The 24,998-nt window shown below is 35.9% G+C and overlaps 2 protein-coding genes across 9 annotated transcripts in view; one reads left to right on the top strand and one right to left on the bottom strand.

The window, feature by feature from the left end:
- Window positions 1–5,989, top strand: part of RBM26 (RNA binding motif protein 26) — a 52,516-nt gene extending 46,527 nt beyond the window's left edge. For all 4 annotated transcript variants that reach the window (XM_080576123.1, XM_080576125.1, XM_080576122.1 and 1 more), the window contains 2 exons: window positions 1,638–1,751; window positions 5,148–5,989. In XM_080576123.1, coding sequence (XP_080432249.1) covers window positions 1,638–1,751; window positions 5,148–5,237 — 204 coding nt within the window. In that variant the 3' untranslated portion in view covers window positions 5,238–5,989. The remainder of the gene's footprint in view (window positions 1–1,637; window positions 1,752–5,147) is intronic.
- LOC308187791 (uncharacterized protein) overlaps window positions 5,809–24,998 on the bottom strand; it is a gene marked incomplete at its 5' end in the record, with an annotated part of 59,219 nt that continues 40,029 nt past the window's right edge. For 2 of the 5 annotated variants that reach the window (XR_013944909.1, XR_013944910.1), the window contains 2 exons: window positions 5,809–18,915; window positions 24,038–24,097. Of the gene's footprint in view, window positions 18,916–20,685; window positions 24,098–24,998 lie in introns of all 5 variants that reach the window. The other 3 variants (XR_013944908.1, XM_080576126.1, XR_013944911.1) reach the window with 2 other exon arrangements.

A 24,998-nucleotide genomic window follows, 5' to 3' on the forward strand; every position in this document is an offset into this window, starting at 1 on the left:
TTTTATATATGAAGTGAAGAAATTTTTATGTATGAAGTGTGTGAAAAAAAGGATAGTGCAGAAGATGCAGAAAGGTATTTACAGGGGAGAGGGGAGACATGGTTGGTGGAATAGCTGAAGTTAATTGTATATATTTGTTATTCTTCCATGATACATTTCACTGCATTTGAAAAACAACACATTTTTTTTTTAATTGTTCTCCAGTCCAGTAGATGAAGTTTTCAAGCTTTATTCAAGGTGAAGTTTGGAATGTGATCTTGGAAAGTGGGGAGTTTTTAATTGGATTAGAATTCTTTATCAATTTGTTGTATGTCCACAGTCCAGTTAGCATTAAAACTTCTCATTTTCATGTAACTGTAATTGCACCTTCATTTTGAAAGGAAAATTTTATGAAAACTGTGCTAGGTCAAATACAGTAAAGTCTATATTTTTCTTGATATTCTTCTATATTAAATATTTTCACTGGAATTTGTGTGTTTATTAGTACAGCAGACTTTAAAACTAGTAATTGAAGAAGTTGTAAATATAGAATGTACTTGTTAGAAGCATCTGCTGTGACCAATTGTGAAGTAAATGCAGCTAATATTTTACCTTCTTAAATGAAAAAAAGGCTTAAGCTTTATGACCATATATGTTCTAGCCTGGAAGGAAGGAAGAGGAGGATTCCCTGTTGTAAAATGTTGCATTTTTATGTAGTAGTAATTTCTTCCAACGATTACAAGTTGTTTCTGGACCTAAATGTCACGTATAAGTAGTTCTAAAAATTCTAGTTGTGTGACATTGTGATGAGACCATGGACGAAAAGCTCCTGAGCTGCATTTTAATAGGCATAGAATCTTTTAAATTTATCATAAATTTATATGTACAGATTTAAAATTTATACCTGGGGACTTTAATATCACACAATTCATGTTCAGATGTCATTGAACATGTAATTGTTTCTACATTTCACATTATGCTGTGCTTTCAGATTGTACTATAAATCTTTTGTGACTGTGACGGTTATTTCGGAATGTTGCTAACACTGATTTATGCTAGTTCATGTTACTTTAATTTGAACATACTATTTCCAAAGCAGCCACTTAATGCATCTGGCACTTACAACGGCATGAATATCCCATAAGTTAAAATTTTTTACATTTCAATTACAAAGGCTTTACAGGAAGTGGAACATTTTCCAGTAGATTAAGTTGTAATCACAAAGGTGTTGTTTGTTTGTTTTAATGTTAAATCATTTGTGTTTGTGGAATGCCTTGTTTCTTCCAGTAAGTAATGTGTTAACAGTGTTGTGTCAGTCTTTGAAAGGTGAAGAACACATCAGGATAGTTTTAAAAAAACAAGGAAGGTATTGGGTTCAGTATGTTACATCACCAAATGATACTTGATTTTTAAGGTCTATTTTGTTCTGAATATGTTTTGATCATCTAACTGAAAAGATGTGTGAATTTCATGTGTAGTTAATAAGTTGTTTTGTTTTAGACTATAAACAGTGATCCAATGTGGACATATTAAAACTTGGATTTTCTTCAGAAAAAGCAGACTAGACTGTTGGCTTATGTCTGGGATTTAAGTATTAGTAAAGTTAGTATTTCCCTCGACAAGGAAATATTTAACTAAGAAGTTTAAACGTATTTTAGGCTGCAATTCATGGATCTCGGTTTAAAGGACAGGAGCTGAAGTTGGCATGGAACAAACCTGTTGCTAGTATGTCAGCTGTTGAAACAGAAGAAGCTGAACCTGATGAAGAAGAAGTAAGCTTTTTTTTTTCCTTCTTTATTTCTTAAGATGAAATATTTTTGTTTCAAAAGAAAACGATCTGTTGATTCGTGCTTCTTGAACCTGACTCGTGTATTAATATCAGATAGTGGAGTAATCTATTAAAATTTTTCATTTTCTAGGCTATTGACAGTCCAAATACTTTATTTTTAATTGCAGGAATGTTCCATTTCTAGAGGGTATATCTAGAAACTGAAAGACGTGGGTTTGAATTTGCATGAGAAATACCAAAGATCTTGTCTAAAACACAGTTATTTGTACCATGTCCTTTAAGCACTAATTTCTTAGAGGATCATATCTCAGAATCTAATTTTCCTTTACAGTGAGAGATGTCTTGGAGGATGCAGGTGAAGTAATAATTTAGATAATCTACTAACTTCGTTTAGACATCTAAAGTACCCCTGCTGAGTGTCAGTCTTCATCATGGTGCAAGGAAGATATTAAAGCCTTGTCCAAATAACTAGGTTAATACAGGAATTGTTGGGATGCATTTTTTGGTAGGTGTAACATGTTCAAATTTACATACATTTGTGAATTATGGAAAAAAAAAAGTGTCACTTGAGGAAAAAGTCAAGCAGCCTTTTTTCAAATTTATTTACTGCCAATTAACTGTATATAAATGATTGCCATAGAAAAGCTGAAGTACCCTTGAGTTACTCAGAGCTGTATTCCTTCATGTCTTTTTCCTATGATATCTTGGTGGACCTACCATAAAAGCATCTTCACAAGATTGTTTTGATATAACCAAATTCAGTCTTTTTACATTTGTTGGCATTCAGTTTCCATTTTTTTCATTATCATTCTTTTTTTTTCCTGAAGAAATGTAGTTTGTCTGCTTTCTGTCTCTAAATATGCCATTTTATTTTTACCGTGTTAAAGACCGGTAGTCTGCTTCCACCACTGAGTGTGCAGTTCAGGCATTTGTGCATTCTGACTTAATAAATGTTGCTCTTCTATATACAAGCCTCATACATTGTCAAGTAGTAATGAGCTGGGAGTGACTATACTGAGTAATGTTCAGAGGTTCTTAGATATATTGTCACTTCTCCATCAGGGATGTATTGCTTCTGAAGATCAACAGCAATGTTTGCTACTGTAAGGAGTCTACCTTAGTGGGCGGTCTCATTGAGAAACTCCTTCATTAAGACTTTGTCATTTTACATAATGAAAGAAAGAGCATGCAAAGATAACACAAATACTTCAGCAGAGTAAAGAAAGTACAGACTGATTGGTATGTGATCTATTGCGAGATTTAGATTTTAACCCCATATGAAGATACTGAGTGTGGAAGGGAACCTCTGGGTTGTAGGAAAGTTGGAAGTGGAAGGGAATGAAGATGGTAAAATGTTACGTGCGCTGGCTGCCCTGGCAGAGGGAAAGGGCAGATTTACATTCTCTTGTCTTGACTTGTGAAGTGTTTGTAGTAGCGGGATACATCTATTTTAGGTGATGGTTGTACTCCTTAACAGGAGTCACGAGGTGTGGAAATTTTTAGGGAAAAGACTGCATGGGGCTGTTTTTTGTAACTCCTAAATTGATTGACCCATCAAAAACATAGCAAATTTTCAAGATGTAAGTTAAAATTGAGGTAATGATTTTTAATTTTTTTGGTTGCTGTTAAGAAATAATTTCGTGGTTTAAATGTTGATTTCATTTGTCATTTAATTAGATTGGATTTTATTTGAATTCTCTACAGCTGAATTAGACCCTGTGACATTCACAAAATTTCTTTGTATGATGATTTCCTTTCAGCAATCTTCAGGAATTTTTACATTTAAATGTCATACTTTGTGTGTGCTTTGTATTGCTTCTAGCATTTGGTTAAGTTAGTATTGTAGTGTTAGGAATCCCAGGTCTTGGATGAACAAGTTCAAGAACTTCATGTTCATTCGCAGAAGTTCAACCAATTGCATAAAATATTTTTTACGTAATTTTATCGATTAAAATTTGTAATTTATGCAGGATTAAATCAGGGCTGTGGAGGTTGCTGTAATCAGTCGCCTCAGTTTCAGTCTTGCATTCCTTTTATGTATGAGACATCTCGAGTTTCCATGTGCTTACAATTAATCGTGCTATTTATGTAACTTTGTTTTATAGCCACTATTGTACACACATGAAAAAGGTTTCATTTTTTCTGTCTAAACTCTATTGATAATTTTAGTTCACCTAAGGAATACTATCATAAAGAGGCTTAGGACTTGAAGAAAGACCTTGATGAGTATTTTGCTGTTGTTGCTTTTTCCTTTTTTTTTTTTTGAGAGAGCTCTCCTTTTCAGCAGTGCTATCATATTTTAGTCTGCTGAACATCTGTACACCAGAGGAAGAGACTAAGTCCTCAGAAAGCTGTTATGTTTTATTCCAGCTTACAGTACACAAGCGTATATTGAGACAAGATGCAGACAGAGCTGCGATTTAAAATGCATTTTCTTTAGGCAAAAGTAATGAAGATAAGAGTTTCTCCCACATGTAAAACAGCCTAGTGGAGAGAGGGAAGACTTAGTTCTAGGCATTCTTCAGCCTACGGCCTGGAGTCTCTCTGGGATGTTTTCAGACTTCACAAATCAACCTTCAGTTTTCCTGGTGAATTTGGAAATTCTGTAGCAAAACCTACAATTACTAGGACAAGAAGAACAAGCAAGAGATTAAATACCTGTAACTGAACAGCTGGGAGACATTGCTAGGGGAGGAAATACTTGAGTTTTAGTCCTTTACTTAGTGCAGAAATTGCTGTGTTACATGCAGTCATCAAAAAAAGATCTTAGGCAGGGAAAAGTTTACCCCTGTGCCTGTGTGTAGGTAAAAATAAAAACAACTTTTTTTTTTTAACTTTATGTAACTGTTAAACAGTGTTTTGTGAAATATATTAATATATTGTTGCTGAAAGTATTTTAAAATATATTAATATATTTTTCTAAAGGATACTGAATTTAAGTTTGATAAACTATCAAAATTAAAATATCCCATATTCAATTTTTTTTGATACTAAAGCATAGGTAGATTAAGCTCTGGGATTAAAAGAGGCATAGTTAATATTAACTTGGAAAACCTAACAATAGTTTTCAGTATAGCATCTCAAGTTTCATCAGAACATTAAAGCCTGAGTGTGGATGACATGCTGAGGAATCAGAATATCTATTGAAGTATAAGGTCATTTTGAGGTCCAGTAAAAGAAAAAAACAAGTTGCATTTGCCGTATATTAATATATGCATATTAAATATACACACAGTATACTTTTTTTGAAAGCATTACCGTTTAACTATTAAAAATGAATTTGCTTGCTCTTATATCTTAGAGGAGCAGAGGATTGTATGTTGCCTTTTGATCTCTTACTTTCTGACATAACAGAGGTTATCACATTTTTCTCTTGAAGTTTCAGGAAGAGTCTTTGGTGGATGACTCGCTGCTTCAAGATGATGATGAAGAGGAGGAGGACAATGAGTCTCGTTCATGGAGAAGATGATTCAACTCATCAATGACAATGCTAGAACTGCACCTGTGTTGCATTAGTATTACCTAATGTACTTCTGCATCTTTGTATTAAAAGGGGTTTTGTGATGAAGTTGAATTCGGATATAGACTAAAAAGCAGCTGATCAGTTACACGTTTTGAGAGATTGATGTTTGAGTTACATTTCAGTAAATGATTGCTAAAGACATCATATTAGGAACATATGCAATGTTTTTATTACATAGTTCTACAGAAAGTTACAGAATTCTTTGGGTTCTTTGTAATTTACCGAATTGGTCAAGCACAAATGACCAAAAGTTGTTATAACATAGATAATTTTTGTTCTATTCCAGATACGGAACGAAAATTTGCATTTAAAATCTTTGTGAATGTTTTCAGAAATGAATAGATAACAGTACTAAACTGAAGTCTCTAAAGTTATGTATTCATAATATTGCATAGTAGTATGCTTAGGCTTTACTATGTACTAGCCTTTTGTTGGATTTGTGTACGTATTTTACCTATGGGTTTTAATGATAAAGTGTATGACTGCTTTGCATATAAGTCCTTATGACTTTAAGATGTTAAAAAATAAATAAATGGAATGGTCTTCAAAAAAAAAAGAAAAAAAAAAGAAAAAAAGCAATAACCAAAAAAGCTGAGGCAATGGTCCTTCATAATGAAAAAAAAAAAAAGAAAAAAAAAAAGAAAAAAGACCATTCCAAATGGCAACCCCACCCCCATATTCACAAAAGGAGCTGTAATCACTATCACCTCAAAATACTGTTGAATATAAAAAAAATATATATCTCAAAATGAAGTTCCATTTAATACACAGCTGTACTCTGTCACCTAAAAGCTTTTGGGTGTTTTCCGAATTTTAAAAATGGTTTAAGTCAATGATTCAACAGTTAGGAATTTACTCTCTACATTTGCACTGTACAACTGTAGAAGAAAACTTGGTCCCACAAAAATATGTGCTACTGGAATGTAATTTACACACTAGGAGAAGCGGAATATTTGGTAGGTATTAACCAACAATTTTGACCATGCACATTAATGCATTTTTTTATTCCTTGATTTCTAGAATTACATTTTTTTTTCTATTTCAGAAGTAGTATTTGGCAGATACTACATTCATACTATAGTTTGTTTTCATTATGTGAAAATGTACATACATGAAATGTAAGTAGAATTCCTACTCTGCAGAAATACTTAATTAGCTGTAATAGGGCATTCTGCTGTGTGAGTTCTGAAGTTTCTCCTTTACTTAGGAAGGGGAACTCCCTAGCTCTTCACATTAAAGGACTTGTTTCTTTTTCCCCTCAGTGGTGTTTTGCTGTTGTGTATTTTTTTGAAAGCCCTTTATTAAATATTAGTTTTTTTAATCAACTCATTAATGAGTGCAGTGTAATACCACTATCACATCTATCAAATAGATGCAGAAGGATAGTATTTCATTTAACAGTATATTTTCTGTAGTTCTTGTGTTTTGCCTATTGGGAGAAGAGAGAGCTGCTCGCCTGCACTTCTCTCCTTTCCCCCATCCCTCCCTCCTTTTTTTTTTCTTAATTCCATAATACAAGCAGAGGAAAGTAGAAATAGCAGTATCCTAGACAGAAGACCTTCCACTGTAGACTTTTTGTCCTCTGCTTTTCAGTCGTTTGAAGGTTTTCTGAAGCCTAGAACCTGGCTCTTTTTTCTGTGTCCCTGTGTGCATGCTTGAAAAAAATATGCACTTAAAACTTTTGTACAGGCTTAGTTTCACATTGAAATATCACAGTTGACTGCCATGCTTGTTAAAGTAAGTTCTAAATCTTGCCATAATGAATTGTATTTGGGAAATTGATTTCCTTTTACACTGAATTTAAGGCAAAATAAAATATTTTAAGAACCTTTTTATCCAATGAGCACTTCTAGTTCACTGAATTAAATACAAGCTTTTCTACTTTTCTTTTTTAATAATTTAGTACATTTGAAGACTGCCAGATTGACAGTCCAGAAGGTGGAAGTTTTTAATGTGTTGTCTTGCAGAACAGGTACAGCCTGGGAAAAAACTGTGCATGCTACTGTAAGGTTGTGTGGTGTGCTTTGCTGCTCAAACTTGCGTTTTTACTGGCAGTAAGTCCTAGCACAAGCTAATGATAAATATTAGTGTATTCTTTAGATGGATGCTTATTATGAAACACATGAAATTGCTGTATCATGTACTTTTAAGATGATTATTCCTTGTTTCCTTGCTTCCTTGTTTCTTTGCTTCCTTGCTTGTTTTCAATTCAGCATGCATGGAAGATTCCTTTCTTAATAATTGTTTGCAACCTGGTCTACCTGTAAGGGGAAAAAGTCTTCAGCACCTTCCTTACCCAAACTTCCGCTAAAGAAAGATGTCAGGGAAAGTCTTGCTGTCATGTTTTATCCCCTGCTGTTATCTTATGTCATTTTGAATGACTGAAAACCACCTGGATCATATTAGTTTGGTTTACTGCCACTTTAAAAACAATATATACTTGTTTCAGTTGAAACTAATCTGACAGGATGCCATTCAGCATAAAGTAATGGTTTCCTGGTTGCAATATAAATTGATGCTGTATGTTTTTCTGTCCTTATAATTTCCTTGATTTTTTCTTTTTGGCTTGTTTTGTCCTTGTATTCCGAGCCTAGCTTTGCTCTCCCATTTCTTGCTACTAACTTAACCAACTCTTATCATTTCCATTCAGTCCAGTCAGACCTTTATTAGTTCAGCATTCACTGAAATCTCTTGTTATGTGGAGCTGCATCCTCCCTTGTTTGACCGAACAAACCAAGCATCCTGCTGATTTTCATTCTTTTCTTTACTTAGTTGATCTTTCTGAATGCGTTCTTAAGTATGCCTCCACTGTACTTAGCTAAATCATTGTATTCTTTTCAACAGTTCTGCAAATGGATTTTCCTAGTCTGAAACACCAAGAATGGGTTACCCTGGTTTTCCCCAGAAAGCTTTTCCAAATTTCTTTGGAAAAAAGGTAAACACTTAAGAAGGTATTTTCATTTCCAACTAGATGGTGTGAAGTACTTGAATAAGATGTGATCTGATACATAGTTCAACGACAATATAGTAGTGAACCACATTTGGTAAATGACAGAAAATGTTAACTAATGGGACTCAGTAATTCAGGCTGTCAACAGTAAAACAGCAAGAATGCCTCTTTCAAGCGTTATGCATAGGCCGTGTTGTAGTTATTTTTCCATCTCTTAAAAACCACTTATTTCAAATTGGAAAACCCACAGAAGAAATACAAGTTATCTCTTACTGAAGCACAAAGGTGCATGATTGACTTTATAGCCAAGTCACAGGAAGTCTTTCTTAAATAGAAGAAGGTTGGACTAGGTGATCTTGGAGGACTCTTCCAATCTAGATGATTCTGTAAATAGAAAAAGCACCCATGGAAAAGTATTCATATAACTTCAGGCATTTAAAATAGGCTTCTTTCCTAAATGACTCTCTGAAAACAGTCTCTTTTCTTTAACTAGACGAGGAGTCCAAAATATTATCCAGGTAACTGGATTTTTTTTAGGTGGAATGGACACATTTGTAATTGTCAGTTGTCTCATGAGCATAAAAGAACACCAAAAGATGCACAAAAATTTTAGACTCAGAGTAGTTCTAATGGAAGTTTCCTATGTCCCCTGTATATTTTAACTGATATATCTTGAACCTAGGTCGTGTCTCCAAATATAGATGTGGGGAGGGGCAGGGTTGTGTTTTTTTTTCCAACTGTCTTATACTACTTTTGTACCAATACACGAAGTAACATAAAGGGGTGTAGACCTTCAGTTATGCACCTAATTTACTGTAATTCAGCGTTGTTCTAGCGTTGCAACTAAAGGTGGTATGGTTGGATTTAATCCTATACTGCTTAAATTTTATAGCAATTAAAAAATGAAGTTACGGTTAACAAATTAAGACTAGAACAACTGAAACAAATAGCAGAAATTTGATATTTTAGTGAAAAAAGAAATGGAGTTAATTATGAAAGTGAATACTTTTGATGGTTCTTTATCATTCTATCCTGAGTTGAGGTGTTCCTTACTGTACTAATATTACAGCACTTGATTACTTTCCAGTAAAACCGTTAAGTCAGACAAACAAGGCATTCTTGGTCAAGTTTTCACAAAGAAAAATGAAAATCTGTTTTTCCATTCAGCCAATATAGTTGTAAACTGATTCTCGATTAAAAACAAACTGCTGTTTTTTGTTGACTCATGTAGACCATGGTAAATCCCCTAGTGTGCTTGTCTTACTGTTGTCTGAATACTGGTTGTTTTAAAAATAATTTTCATTTTTTATTTTAATGCATTTGCATGTTTCATTCTGAACCTTTTTGAATCTGTAGACATCAAAAACGCTTCTAACAAAAATAGACTGATTTTGGTCTTTATTTGAATTCCCTTTAGATTGCTAATGAGAAGGATTTCAAGAACATACTACATAAGGATTTTTTTCTTTTTTTTCCTTATGGATCGTTATTTGTAAATTCCTCGTGTGTTATTGCTGAAGTTTACCTGAGTGTTAATACTTTTTTCTTTGTCCATATGAGTTGAAGATTAATTTTCTTTTCTTCTTACACTAAGCTTGTAATGCTGAGACCAGTAGATGTCTTTGAATATCATCTCGTCTGACTCTGGTTATTTTTTAATGTTTCTGATCATAGAATTTACATATTTTAAATTCCAGGATCATCTGTGGAATTCCTGTTAGCACAGTAGGCTAACTCAGTTTCTTACCTTTCAACAATCTGTCTGTGTGAGTTGATGAACTGGATTTTAGCTTTTGTCAGCAACTGGGAGAAAAAAAAAATGGGGGCATGTACTCTTCAAAACTCCCTTTTGTGATAAACATCTACAGTAGAGTTTTTGTTGTTGTTGTTTATTTTTATTTTGGCCTTTCATATGCAGAGAGGGTAAAATCATCTTTAAAGTTACAAACACAATTTGTTCAAGATTTTAAGTAATGTGTACATGATGAGTAAATATTTTCTTCAAAAAAGATATTTTCATATGACCTAGCATATATTTTTCTTAAAAAGGAAAGAAAAAAAGCAAACCAGTATTTACAGTTCCTCATGATAAGCTATGGAGATTATTTGAAATACACACTTCTATTTACAGGCCTCAAAATGTGAATGGTGTAGATGACCATTTCACAGTTAATACAGCATAATTTCTGCTTTTTTAGGCTTAGTGTTCTTCTAAATGCAAAGGAAAAGGGAATCACAAACTTCTCCAAAATGTTTTCCTAATGATCTGCAGCTAAATAGATCTTTCTGTTTTTCATATTTTATTTTATTTTTATTTTTATTTTTACTGTAAGGCAGACTAAGTCTTCTGTCCATGAAATAATTTGTTCTCTAGGGAAATGAAAAAAGGTTTTTTTAGGTTTTAAAGGTCATAATTTATTTTTCATCTTGCACAGACTTCTGTGCAATAAAGATGTTTGCACTAAATTGTTTTCTCTTTGTAGAGAAAACAAAGACTTCACAAATATGTATGTTGATCTATGCATGTAAATATACATATACTTTTGCCAAAGCCATGTGCATGTTGCTAATGCATATACAGCGTAGGTGAGATCTGTGAAGCACAGAAATGCCTCTAGGGTACAAGAACTCACGTTTTACAAAGCTTCTTAGCTCTGCAGGACTCTGATGAATAAAAGCTGAGAGGATTGTCCTTTCCCTTAAAAGCACCTTGTTTTTAACATGAAGAAATGTTGTTTCTCACATTTACAAACTATCCTTCTCTGCTCAAAAAAGGACAGTTCTGCTTTTGTGGATTTTCTTTTCCTTGAGATAACGTGCTGTATTTTCTCTTTTGAATGCTAGAGGGCACTATGGCTACACAAGTGAAACTGACAATAACTCGAAGTAATTTGCTCCCATTTCAGCACTTCTGTAATATCTTTCCTGTTTCAGTTCTCATGCTAATATTTGCATTTCTTGCAGAAACCTGTATCCATCTGTACCATGTCAGCAGAAATTCTATTTGTGTGAACTGAAACAAGGTATCTCTCTTTGGATTTAGGTACCAATGATAAAATATGACTCCAGGTATTTAAATCTGGATAAAATAGAGGCACATTTCTGTGTTACAAGAGGCATATATTCTTCTCTGGGAGTTGAATTAGTTTTTAATAGATTACAACTGAAGTTATAGAAAACTTTGGGTAGCTACATTCTGTTCGTCAAAGCTTTCCATAAAAATCTTTGGGGTTTATGATATAGAGTAAGGCATCTGAAGTGAACAGAGAAGTTAATTGTTCCAAAGGGGTGGGGCAGGGCGGGATGGTATTACATTTTTTTTTATATAAACTGCAAAAGCAATTACTAGTCTAAAATGATGTGAAGTAATTTCACCACTGTAACCAGTTATCTTTGTTTTATGGTAGACTCACGTTAAATATATCAAAGAATTACTACTGTAGCTCCACCAACTGGTGCAGTGCAACTACACAAAGCAATTTTTCATCTATAATATGGAATACTTGTTCATCCTGAGAGTTCTTATATCCTCCACTGTCATGCCTGGGTGAACTGGGAAGCTGCTTGTTCCCCATGCACCTCCACCTGGAATATGGAACGTGCAACACCCATGCACAGAAATCGCGTTTAGGCCAAAGATATGCAGGATGCACATTTGAATTATTACGTGGTGTTTTCTTTTTCCCTTGCAGTGATAAGCACAGTACTAGAAAGTACTAATATCACTAATTTTGTTACGTTCTTAGTAACGCACAAATTCAGCTATGTGGACATCACCATCTGCATTTTTTCTGAAGAGATGGCAGCTGGATCGTCACCTGTGGAGTATACGTTACAAAGTCCTGGAAAACTTCCAAGTCAGTATCTCTGAGCCCATGTAAAGGTGGGAGTCTTGCTTATCAGAAGTTATTGTCAGAGGAGAAAATCTTGTTGAAAGAATACTTTGGTTTCAATCATCACAATCCCCTGTTTGCATTCAGATTTGATAGATGCTTAATATTTACTCACTGCTGTTCTCAGAGAGGTGTTAGATAATGTTTAAGATAATGTATCTTCCATGGGATAGTTCTAACACTTTGACAGCAAGTAGGAGAGACATACTATGTTCATATATATTTTGATACAATTTTTAGTTATATTTTTCCATGGTAATACTTTACTCTAGAAAACAGAGAAAAATGGTAAGATACTATTTATTTGGTTTACAAAGTTCTATAGTCTTAACCTTTCTCATTGCTGCAGTTTTCAAAACTTCCTCATGTGCAATAACATTCACATATAAAGCAAAGTTTTGTAAGATTAAAATGCAAGTTTTATTGAGAACACAAAAAAATACCCAAGTAGGCTGCAAGTGAGCAGGTTTAGAAAACTTTGTTGCAGTATAGAACTGTGCACTGTAGATATTCTCAAAGGTGGACTTCCCATACCTAAGTAATGAAGTTATGAGCATCTTTCAAACTAACTCTTGCAGTGATGGGAAATGTTACCTGCTCATATCTAAAAACCTTGCTTCCATACATTATTCCAGTGATTAAATGGGATGGATATGGAACCATAACTACTTATCTACTAGTTAGCCTTTAAAATGGGTTAATCTTTTTACAGAGAGTTCTTTTGCTGCTATAACTAGGAGTATTTTATTTAGTATCTTTCAGAAAAAAAAAAAATCTATCTACGTTTAAATTGCTAAGTCAATAATTGGTGAATACCTGTTTCCAATATTCAAGCATCTGACCCCTGGTAGTCCTACAGGCTATTTCTCTTCCTTTGCTGCTATGGTAAAATTTTATCAGTTTGCAAAGTTCCTCTTTGAATCTGAAAAATGTGCATTCTTTAGTTTTAGAGCTTGGACTCCTTCATTCCCAGAACCAACAGCCTGTATATTGCGTACTTAGATGTATCATTGTGATATAGCCAAATTTGTGTGGGGGGGTATTGTATTGATGAAAAATGCGAGATCAAGTAGCAAAGAGCCTTTATGGTGGAAGAAGCTGAGAGATGGTTAACATATGAACTGCTGGTTAGCAGATTTAATTCCTGGCCTGAATTATAAAATTATTTTTCTATAAGAAATTAAATAAGCATGTTGACCATGTTGAACAGAATGAAATTGAACATTTTTTTTTTCTGTTGGTATATAGTGAAAAATCACAGAACATGTCATTGTTACACTTGAAGTTGTAACAGGTTAATGCTGTCCATACTTGTAATATTGTATTGGTGAACTTCCCACAGTATTACTTATATTTATTCACTCCATTTGTGTTTTGATAACATTAAAATCATTAAAAATTATTTTTTCTGTTTCTGTGTTGAAGAACCCTTTCAAGTATGTTTAAGGTAAGTGCCTTTTCTTTTCCATCTTCATTTACTGTAATGCTACATATAGGGAAAATACTGATGTGTTTACTCTTGTGCTAGCCTTTCCTTTCAAATTCATTAATTCCTTCACATTTACTAAATGCTAATTTTTTTTGGAAGAAAGCTTACCAGGAAAACGCTGAAGAGATATCTTTGTATTAGAGGAATAAATTCCAGAAACTGGAATCTAAAGCAATAAAAAGATTAACCAGTAGCATTCACTACAATGCCATTAAGATGACCGTTTATCATGCTACGTACTATCTGTAGATAAGCTTTTGTTAAACTTTTAAAGTAATTTGAGTAAGTAATTACTAGTGTTTTAGTAGTCTACGGCAGGATTGATGGGATCTTGATTGGCTATAGCAGTTACTAAAGTTCACATTTTATGACCTCCTTAAAAATATTAATTTAGAAGCTTATGAATTACTCTCTGGAGTCACCCTGAATTAACAAACACTAAGCTATCTTTTAGCTTTTGAATCTCTTTTGTTAGATAATTTCTGCCCACTGCTGAACTTTATAGTGTTTTTCAAAAACTCATTTTCTAGTATAAAGCAGAAGTAACTCTTTCATGGCCAGGACTAAGTTGCACAAAATGTTCTCTTTTTCTATGCCAGTATTCTGGCCGAGAGGGACCTGGGAGTATTGGTTGATAGTCGGCTGAATATGAGCCAGCAGTGTGCCCAGGTGGCCAAGAAGGCCAACAGCATCCTGGCTTGTATAAGAAGCAGTGTGGCCAGCAGGTCTAGGGAAGTGACTGTCTCCCTGTACTCGGCTCTGGTGAGGCCGCACCTCGAGTACTGTGTTCAGTTTTGGGCCCCTCGCTACAGGAAGGACATGGACGTGCTCGAGCGAGTCCAGAGAAGGGCAACGAAGCTGGTGAGGGGTCTGGAGAACAAGTCTTACGAGGAGCGGCTGAGGGAGCTGGGCTTGTTCAGCCTGGAGAAGAGGAGGCTCAGGGGCGACCTCATCGCTCTCTACAGTTACCTTAAAGGAGGCTGTAGAGAGGTGGGGGTTGGTCTGTTCTCCTACGTGCCTGGTGACAGGACGAGGGGGAATGGGCGAAAGTTGCGACAGGGGAGTTTTAGGTTGGATGTTAGGCAGTACTTCTTTACCGAAAGGGTTATTAAGCATTGGAACGGGCTGCCCAGGGAGGTGGTGGAGTCACCATCCCTGGAGGTCTTTAAAAGACGTTTAGATGTAGAGCTTAGCGATATGGTTTAGTGGAGTACTTAGTGTTAGGTCGGAGGTTGGACTCGATGATCTTGAGGTCTCTTCCAACCTAGAAATCTGTGATACTGTGATACTGTGTGATATTAAAGAAAAGTCTGGCTGGTCGCTCCTGTCTGTCTTTTGTGCTTGATATAGGTATTTCTGTGATTATTATTAGTGTCCAAGGAGCTGAGCTTTTAAAAATGTGGTAGTATAAGTGAGTTGTCTTCCTAATCTATTTCACCATGTGGCTGAAAAGATATTTGTGGTGGGGGATACTGGTGTGGAAGTGAGTAGCTGGGATGAGTAGAGCTCTTCTTCCCTCAGTTTTGATTCAACCTGAGTTACTTCCATGGGGGGGGGGGGGGGGGGGGAAGGCAGCACCACTGTGCTGTTCTCTATTGTATGTGTTTGGCATCAACTCTTTTTTTTTTTTTTCTCCCTCCTCGTTTTTACCCCTGATTTTCAGGATCCAGAATAAAACATTTAACAAAGCTTTTAGCAAACAAAAGATTGGAAGAGTAATTGCTGAGAAGGGCCATTGAGAACATTGCACTAGCAGAGGCTCCTCAGAAACATGAGGCAATGCTGTGGTTCAACGATGAGCTCCTCAATTGAAAGCTGCACTGCCCTGCATTTGAGCTGACCTTCTGTAACCAGTTGGAAGTCAGTAAAAAGTAGCCTTCATAGCTATATAAATGGGGATTCTGCTGTGGTAACTCTGGCTCTTTTCAGCATATACCTCAGTAGTACTGGTGGGTGAAAGGCAGCCTATCAGATAGTTAAGGATTGCTTCCAAAGGAAGTGTAAGAAGCCTTGGAAGAATTTTGTCAGACACTTTAGATTTTAGACTAGTTTTGAGTCAAAGGCTGTGTGACTTACATCAGTACTATGCTAATGCAGTAGCAGCAACGTACTTACAAGCTGCTGCTTCCTCTTCCCTCTCACTGTGGTACAGTGGAAAGCTGAGCTGAAGGAATGAGCCAGAGTGTCTGCACTTTGCTTCCTAAATTTCCATCTGAGTAAAACTGTCTTGAGGCTAGGCTGCAGCAGGAAGACATCGTTTCTACAAATGGACCTGCGTAGACAACCTGGAAGGGAACACAGGCAATCCTGATGGCATTTAGGGACCTGAGCCAGTCGGGGAATCAAGCAGGTGGGAAGAGCGCTGAGTGAGGACAGGGATGTACAATGATATTTAAGACTTGTGATTAGGTTAGACAGCATCAAGGCTGGTATTGTTGAAGCTTGTTGGGTGCAGGTGAAATAAACTACCAATATTGTATTGCTAGAAAGAGGTGCTGAGATGGAAGCTGAGGTTTCAAGTTCCGAAGCAGGTCAAACGACCCATAATGTGCATATTCCATTTCTTGCAATCCACCTGCTGTCTGCCACACCTGTGAGGCAGCCCAGTTTCTTGCAGAAGAAACAACTGTAAAAGATTTGGGAAATACTGCTAAATCCACAAAATGGGGCAAAGAAATACTGCTTGTCTGAGTTGTGATTTCACAGAGGCTTCGAGCTGGAATGTTAAAATAACATCCAAGATACCTAACAGTTTAGATAAACCTCACTTTGATGTTTCCTTTTGGATGGCTTAGGAATCTCTGAGTTCATTGTTGTTTATAATGAAACCCTATGGGGTGTGTTGTGCAGTCAGTCACTTGCTGTTTCAAAATACTAGCAAACCTGTTTGCCCGAGTTAGATCTATTACCTTAAACAGGCCAAGTAATAGATCTTTGCTGTTATTTAAACCATTTAACCCTTTTTCCTGATTAAGCAAGTTAGGAAGCAGTTGCACTAGCACCTTAACAGGTAGATCATAATTTCAGATGGAAAAATGAATGGTAATGATGAGCTGTTGTAGTACAGGAGTACAGGGTCCTCTTTGGTCATCATGGCTGCAAAATAAGCTGGAAGGTGTGGGTCATGTTATTAGGAGTTTGTGTCAACTAAACCTTTAGAAGTGGACACTTTTGCTGTGCAAAGCATTTCACTGCCTGACTCTTTTCAGATATCCCTCCAAGTGTCCAAAGAATCAATGGTCCTGTCTTGCCCTTCACTCTCTGAAAAGATTGGCAAGCGATCTTGAACACTTAAGGGTTTAGGAGCCATACCAAGTATTATCTTTATCTGAGAGAAATTGTGTATACTTTGATGATTGCTTTCTAAAATCAGGTAATTAAAAAAAATCAAAATGAATAAAATGAAAATATTATAATAAAAGGAAAGGTACATTGTAATCTTACATCTTTGTTGGAATCCAAAAGTCATAATGAGAAGTAATTTTCTTTTATCTGCATGAATCCAGTGATCAATTCACAGAGATCTCAGAGCTTGCTGTAACACATATATAAATTTCTAAAATGTACCCAAATGTGTCATGTATTGTGTTGTTTGCTAAAGTATGCATTGCCTTTTGAAGAACTCAACGGTTTATTTCCTTCCAAATGTATAAACAAAAAATGACTAGTCTTCTCTAGCCCCTCTGTTTAGTATTTTTAGTGGTTAAGACAATGTGTTAGGAATCCTGAGCATGAATTCTGTAATTATGTTTACAAAGATACTGAATGAAATTTTAAATGAGGAAGGACTCTCAGGTCCTTCTGAACTTTACACCAACGGTTTATGGAACAAAGGACAAATGATTGCTTACAACTCCCACTTCTACCCCAACAATCAAACAAGCAGTGAGAAAAGTCCATCAATGTTCTTGTAAGGCAAACTGTTCTTGCCTGCAGCACGTTGTCTGAAGCTTTTGCAAGGTGGTAGACTGTGGTGACTTCTAAATACCTTGATGTCATACAGTCATGCTGGGGCTTAGTCTGCTGCCCATCCAGTGTTACCACATTTCAGCATGTCTTTGTAGCTTCTGCTTTTAGCAGAACTCACTGGAGATGTAGGTTATTTCAGTGTCTTGTTCCAGGTCTCAATGTTGGTACTCATCCTCTTAGTCTACATTAATATTAGTAAATTAAACATGGCTGGGACTCTTCACTGGTACTGAAGGCAACTGGCATGAACAACTCACACGCACTTCAAACAGGACAGCCTGCACCTGGGATGGGGCAACCCTGGCTATATGTACAGACTGGTGGTGGGACGCTGGAGAGCAGCCCCGCAGAAAGGGATCTGGCGGTTGTGGTTGGCAGCAAGTTGAATATGAGCCAGCAGTGTGCCCTGGCAGCCAGGAGGGCCAACTGTATCCTGGGATGCATCAAGCATGGCATCTCTAGTCAGTTGAGGGAGGTGATTGTCCCGCTCTACTCTGCGCTGGTGCGGCCTCCCCTCGAGTACTGTGTGCAGTTCTGGGCACCACAGTACAAAAAGGACATTAAACTGTTGGAGAGCCTCAAGAGGAGGGCGATGAAGATGGTGCAGGGCCTAGAGGGGAAGACATATGAGGGGCAGCTGAGGTCACTTGGCCTGCTCAGCCTGGAGAAGAGGAGGCTGAGGGGGGACCTCATCGCAGTCTATAACTTCCTCACGAGGGGGAGTGGAGAGGCAGACGACCTATTCTCTGTTATCACCAGTGATAGGACCCGTGGGAACGGTGTTAGGCTGAGGCAGGGGAAGTTTAGGCTGGACATTAGGAAGAGGTTCTTCACCGGGAGGGTGGTTGGACACTGGAACAGGCTCCCCAGTGAAGTAGTCACTGCACCAAGCCTCTTGGAGTTTAAGAAGCATTTGGACTGTGCACTTAGTCACGTAATCTAAACTTCTGGGTAGACCTGTGCGGTGCCAGGAGTTGGACTTGATGATCCTTATGGGTCCCTTCTAACTCGGGATATTCTATGATTCTATGATTCATTCACTACTGGGAGTGGTGTCTGGCTTGGGATAGCTGATCCAGCTCTCTGCTGTGGCAATTTAATAGTACTGACAATAAAGTTCCAGTGTGTATGATATATGCTGGACTTGTTTGTTTTAGTAATTCAGATGTTGTCTCAGTTGTGCAATACATTTAAAAGACAAGCTTTTCCACCAGTAGCAGCTAATGGGTTCATTGGCAGACCAAGGTCTTGCGGAAGATCTGTTCTTCAGTGACAATTAACACTATTCTGCAAGGAATCCATCCTCCCTAGCAATGTCACTATCTAAAAGAGAAAAAGAGCACTTTTAAAAAACAATTGCTTGTACTGTTGCTGGCATGCAAGTAAATGGCAATTAGCTGTCAGAAATTTATAGACCATGGCAGTTATTGGATTTAATGGAAGTGTAAAATAAATGATGGATGGTGTTGTGAGATAAAGAGTTGAAAGAAACCTTATTGTCTCATTAAAGAATATGAATAAAATCTTAAAGTTGAAATGCAAATAGGCCATTATATTTAAAATATCCTGTCATTACTAAGGTTTGGAGGTCTCTTGAACTCTCCAATATTATCAACCATCTTGAAAATTAACCTAGCAAGGAATGCAGTGCTGTAATCAAAGAAGTAAGCTGTGATATTTTTTTCTGGAAAACCTACTTACAGAATTGCAGTTTCCTATAAACTGACCAAGGGGGAGCTATACGTGGTTAAATTGTCCTTTAGCCCTTCATGTGTAAGTAAGCTTTCTAGTTCAATTCATCACCTTGATTATTGTACCTTCTGCAGCAGGATAGAATTCTCTTACTGGATATTTTTTGTTTCCAAATCACCTGCACGTACAATGTGAAAGTATTTTCTGTGTTCGTACATGAACATGTGTTCAGCCATGCTCCCATCTGTCAAAGTCAAGTGAATGCTTTAATTGCTTAATCAGCTTTTTGGGTCTTTGGGTCTTTAGGCACTGCAGTGAGTTATATAGTTAGATGGTGGTGCATAACCAATTATTAGAGATAGTTTTTGTAACTTACGTTGGATTTAGTGAGATTATAAACGTGGTTATTTACTGGTAGAAGCTGGTGTTTTTTCTCCTCTCTATTTTTAAATTTGAGGATAAAATATAATTTATGTTCTGGGCATCGTCTTCAAGAAGTTCTAAATCACTTCATGAGGCTTTCAGTGGGGCTTATGTCATTTATCCATCAGCACTCAGTCCATTTAATCCAGGCCTCTCAGCTGTGCAGACCTAGCTCCTGTTGTGAGTGATCGGCCTGCTTGAGTGCTCCCAGCTTCTCCTGTCACATCACATTTGCATAAAAGAGGACGGATAACCAAATTTGAGCACACAAATGAAAATGCTAAGCGCCGAACCTGTCACAGTTGTTGTTCAACTAATTGTGAAAAATTTGATTTGCTGGCTTTTCACCGTTTATCATGTGGACCCCCTTCTCAAATTTGTGTTGGCTTCTGCTTCTGTACATGTAGCTTTTAAACTCTCTGTACAAGCAGCCCACCCTAGGGATTACTTACCTCTTCTACCAGCTTTTAATGTTGGCTCATCTACTTGACTAAATTAGGCCACCATGGCAAACAAACACATAATTAAAAACCTGGGAAAGACAACTGCACTTGCACTTCTTAAATTGATTTTGCAGTCTATTACTGGTACATGCCTTTGCATTTTGCTATTTTATCTTGTCCTCCTATAAGCCCTGAAAATGTCTTTGCTTTTGATATAGGTAGAATTTATATTATTTCAAAATTAAGACTTAAGATTTTCTTCTTGAGAAGGAATAATAAATAACACATTCTTATTTCTGGCAATTTCTGGTAATTTGTGGCAGCCTATTACAGATGTGCCATATTTATTTCAAATTAATACCTGGTTTTGAACTAGTGTGAAATCTTGTGAATGAAGTGCTCTTCAAATTACTGTGTTTTTTTGTTTGTTTTTGTTTTTTTCAAATCTCTGGGTTTTGACATAGCTTTTGAAGCTTTTGAACATGCTTTTAAATGCTACCATGCTTCTATTTCAAATCATCTTCCCTTAACTTACGTGTATAATTTACATGTTGCTTCTTATAATATATAACAGAAGGTCACCAATTAAAACAGTTGAAAGTCATGTTGCTTTTTTTTTTAATTTATTTTTTATTGTGAGGGTAGAGGAGGTTCAGCCATGTGATTATCTATACAAAAATGCAAAAAAAAAAAAAAAAAGGAAAACAAATTCATCTACGTATCCAAATCATCCTTTTGTGTCTGTGTTGGTTATACTCTGAATGTCCATAACTGTCAGCATTTAAGAAGCTGGACAGTAACATGAACATAGTATAGATACAAATCTATAAAGACCATGGAAAGCCTCTGAAAACAATCTGATAAGAAAAGCTGGTATTTACAAATATACAAATATTTGACATTTTCTCCTGGCTGAACTAAGATGTCAAAATAATTGTTTTGGAATGAATAGAATGGTTAGTCACCAAATTAAACATACGTCTGAAATATTGTTTAAAAATAAGTATGAGATCATTTTGCTTAAAATGCATTTAAGTTTCATTTCATCTGTTGAAGGGGGAAAAGTCCTTGAAGTGACGTTCATGTCATGCACTATTCACAGGGTAGCAGTGGTAGTTGTGGCATAATCCCTTTCAAAAATTGGTTGAGGCCTCTTAAAACTGCAGGATATTTTAATCCGTTTCTCCAGCATGATTTCACAAAAAATGAACATATTTTGCTGATGATAAGGATCTAATTTGTAGCCTGGACTTACTCACATCCAGGTTAACTATGGTTAGCTATCCTGTGTTTTAAATAGTTTTTCTTCCTTCACTATGTTTACTTCCATGATGCATTCATAAACAGCTGGCATATATCATTGCATCTTTCATTTTACTAGGCTAAACAGGCTGAACTGTGGAAGATCTTTGGCAGACAAGGTCTGATGTATTTAACAGAAGAAATTTAAGTTATTAACATTCACAGCTCACTGTGTTGGAGATCACTGCCCTTTACTTCCTCATTATTTTGTTTTTTTTTTCCAGTTTTTAACAATGAATTCTACTGTCCTTAAAAATGCAACTGGAGAAACAACTCATGCTGTACTCTATGCTCAATGTATTTTCCTTGTTTGTGACTACTAAAATAGTATCACTTTTCTTCTTCACATCTTTCCTTCTCATCATACTACTTCATGTCCTTCCTCATTAACAGCTTTCAGAAGTTGACCTCTTCTCCTGCCCTCTTTCTCAAGTTTATTAACGAATTATGTTAAATACACAAATAACATTTGCGAAATAAAGGTTTTGGAAAAGACGGAGTCAGAAGTGTTCGAAAGAGACTGTTCATTAGCATGTCAGGCCCACAACATCAAACTGAAGAGCAATGAAAATCCGAGAAATTAGCTAACAAAGAAACTTCCCTGTCTACTTCACAAACTACAGCCACGTTGCCAACAGATTTGATTCTAAATGTCAATGAAGTAGCAGCTCTTACAATCACTGTAGGAAGACCCAGACCAAAAAGAGGTCTAGAAGATTTCCAGACTGTTGTTAAAAATTTTAGATTACTCTGAGTAACCTTCAACTAGATGGTACATAGTGTATCTAATATTCTTTCCCAGCTTCTCCCAGTTTTAGAATACATCCTGGTAGCTGGAATGTCCTGAACTATCTTTGTGACTAAAGAGGCAGAAGTTTTATCTATTCAAGAAAGGAAGTACTATTTTCAAAAACCATTTTCTTCATATTAAGAGAGCAATCAAAATTCCTCAGTTACCCTGTTCTTCAACAGTGAGGTTAATATCTACTGATAAACTGTTATCTCTACTTACTGTACAATGTTTTGATCTGGAAATCTCACAGATATGGTAGAACTGGTAGAACTGAGTTAAATATTTAGACTCACATCATATTGATGTGATCTGCACTTATATAGGAAGATCTAAGCTTACAGATAAATGAAGTTACCATTCCATCTTGTGCTTTTTCTCAGATTTCAACAAGAATGCAAGATGTCGATTTCTTGCTTTGTTTCTGATTTAATGGTATTGGAACATGGAAATTCTATTATTACATTCTTGAATCTTATACTTCATTGTTGTAAATGCCTGATATATAATTTCAGAAAATATATTGCAAAATTTCTTCAAGTTCTGTATCCTTCAGTATCCTTACCCATAAAATGTTTTGCTAGGTATGTCAGAGAAACACAACAGAGCAAGGGCAAGAAATGTGTTTTAAAATTTTGAACAAGTATTAATGGAAAATGTTTTGCTATATTCCCTCAGCTCTAATAAAATGTACACTTTCCATTTATCCTTCAACTAGATATCTATTGATGTTTGATTAAAAACAATCTCCCCTGCTTCTGTAAGTACCTTCATGTAATTCATGGGGATTTTCTCATTTTCCCAGGTCTGCTTGGGTAAATAAAGGTTTCTCCTCAGTTCAGTCTCTTAGGTTGGATGTTAGAATAAACAAACTTCCATTAACTTGCTTTTTATTTTGCTTTAGATTGCAACTGACTTCATCAGCATGTAAGAGAGACAATTGTTCCATCCTTCCCTATATGTTCTATTAAACAAAGCTGACCTGCTTCCCATAAATTTAGCTCTTGATTATAGGTAAATACAAAATGCAAAGGGATAAGCACATACAGAAAGGATTAGCAGGTTATGCATACACATGCATATGTCCATAGTCTGTGGGTATATGTAAGGGAAGGGATGTTAAATTGTCTGCTCTTTTTATACATATAAAAAAGAAAACATTTATCCTCTGGGTAAAAAGTGTGTTGACCCCCTGTATTACATTATAACTGTGGATAAGGTTACTTTTCCCCCCTTTCTGCTAAATAATAAGGAAACTCATGCTGAGGGTACACTTAAACTATACATATAACTCTTGGAAATTCATAGATCGTAAGGCCAAATGGGACCATTATGATCATCCTGCCTGACCTCCTCTATAGCACAAGACATAGGGTTTCAACAACATAACAGTATCTGTAATTTCATATGCATTAGAGTGCTATTTATAGGATATATGTTGTATTGTAGAGGCAGAATACACATTGCTCTGAAATTCTGCTAGATAATTTTTCTACTATAGTGGCATCTCTAGCATTCTCAGTTGGTACATATTAGTGTTAAAAAAAAATATTCAAACAGTTTCAAATAATTAGCTAAAAAAAAATGACTGTATGTAGTAAATTTGCTTGGGACAACAGCTGCAGACCATATGTTTAAAATGAAAATACAGATGATACAAAATAATCCCAAGTAATTTATTAATTCATAAGCCCTGTAGAATCTAAAGTCTACTTAAGAAAAGTGATGACTAACTGGTCCATTGTACTAACTAAAATATTTGAGCAAGAATAAAGAAAACTGAAATAAAACTCACACTGCTCACTCTTGTCCTGTGCTAAAGCTTCTTTTCTCTTAGGGCTGGTAGCGAGTTAGCCTGGAGGATAAAAAGATTTTCATGGAACTAATGTGACTGCTATAAATGGAAAATGATTTTGATTTGTGACTTGTGTAGAAGTAGACATCTGTGCTGTCACACACGTAAAGCAAAATGAATGGCATCTCAGGCCTTGTTTTCAAAACTACCACCCTTTCTTTATATAAGGTACTAGGTTTAAAATTCATGCTTCCATTTAGGAAAGAATACAATATTTAGTTCTCAAGTTTCGTTTCCAACATATCTGAAAACCAGAAAATGATCTCTGCTTTTTCTAGAGGAGTCACTAGTGAAATGTATTACTTTGAGCAGTTCTAAAGGTCCTAATCCAACCAAACTGCTGTCCTTCACTGCTCAGATACTGAAAAGAGATAATACGCCTGATTTTTGAAAATGAGAATCTAGATGCTGCCCATGTTTGTATTTGCTGCTGGGAAGGGACCAATAAAAGGACAATTAGCATTTCTACTGATCATTGGTTAAAATGATTTAGCCCACCTTTTAGCAAAGTAATAAAGATCCTTGAAGTAATTACATCATTCTGTTAAACATTGAGAAAGATGAGATAAAACAGGATGGATATCATTGGTCAAAGATGTTTATCTGTGCATGTTAAAAGGTTTTAAATGTGATCTTGTAGAAAAGCCTATGCCATTCAGATCAGTCCCTTCTTTGCCCAGTCATCTCTAAAATTTTAGAAATTTAAAGACATTTATTTGAACAACTATGCCTGAAAAAAAACAAAAAACAAAAAAAACAAAACAAAACAAACAAACAAAAAACACAACAGATAGGAAACTGAATATGACACTTAACAGAAACTCTCAGGAATTGGTTATCAGTAAAATAACTTAATTTTGTAAAATCTGAAATGCTTTGTTCGGGGAATCTTCCTGACACA

The sequence above is a fragment of the Anser brachyrhynchus genome (genome assembly GCF_964034855.1).
Source record: "Anser brachyrhynchus genome assembly, chromosome: 1".
NCBI classification, from domain to species: Eukaryota; Metazoa; Chordata; class Aves; order Anseriformes; family Anatidae; genus Anser; species Anser brachyrhynchus.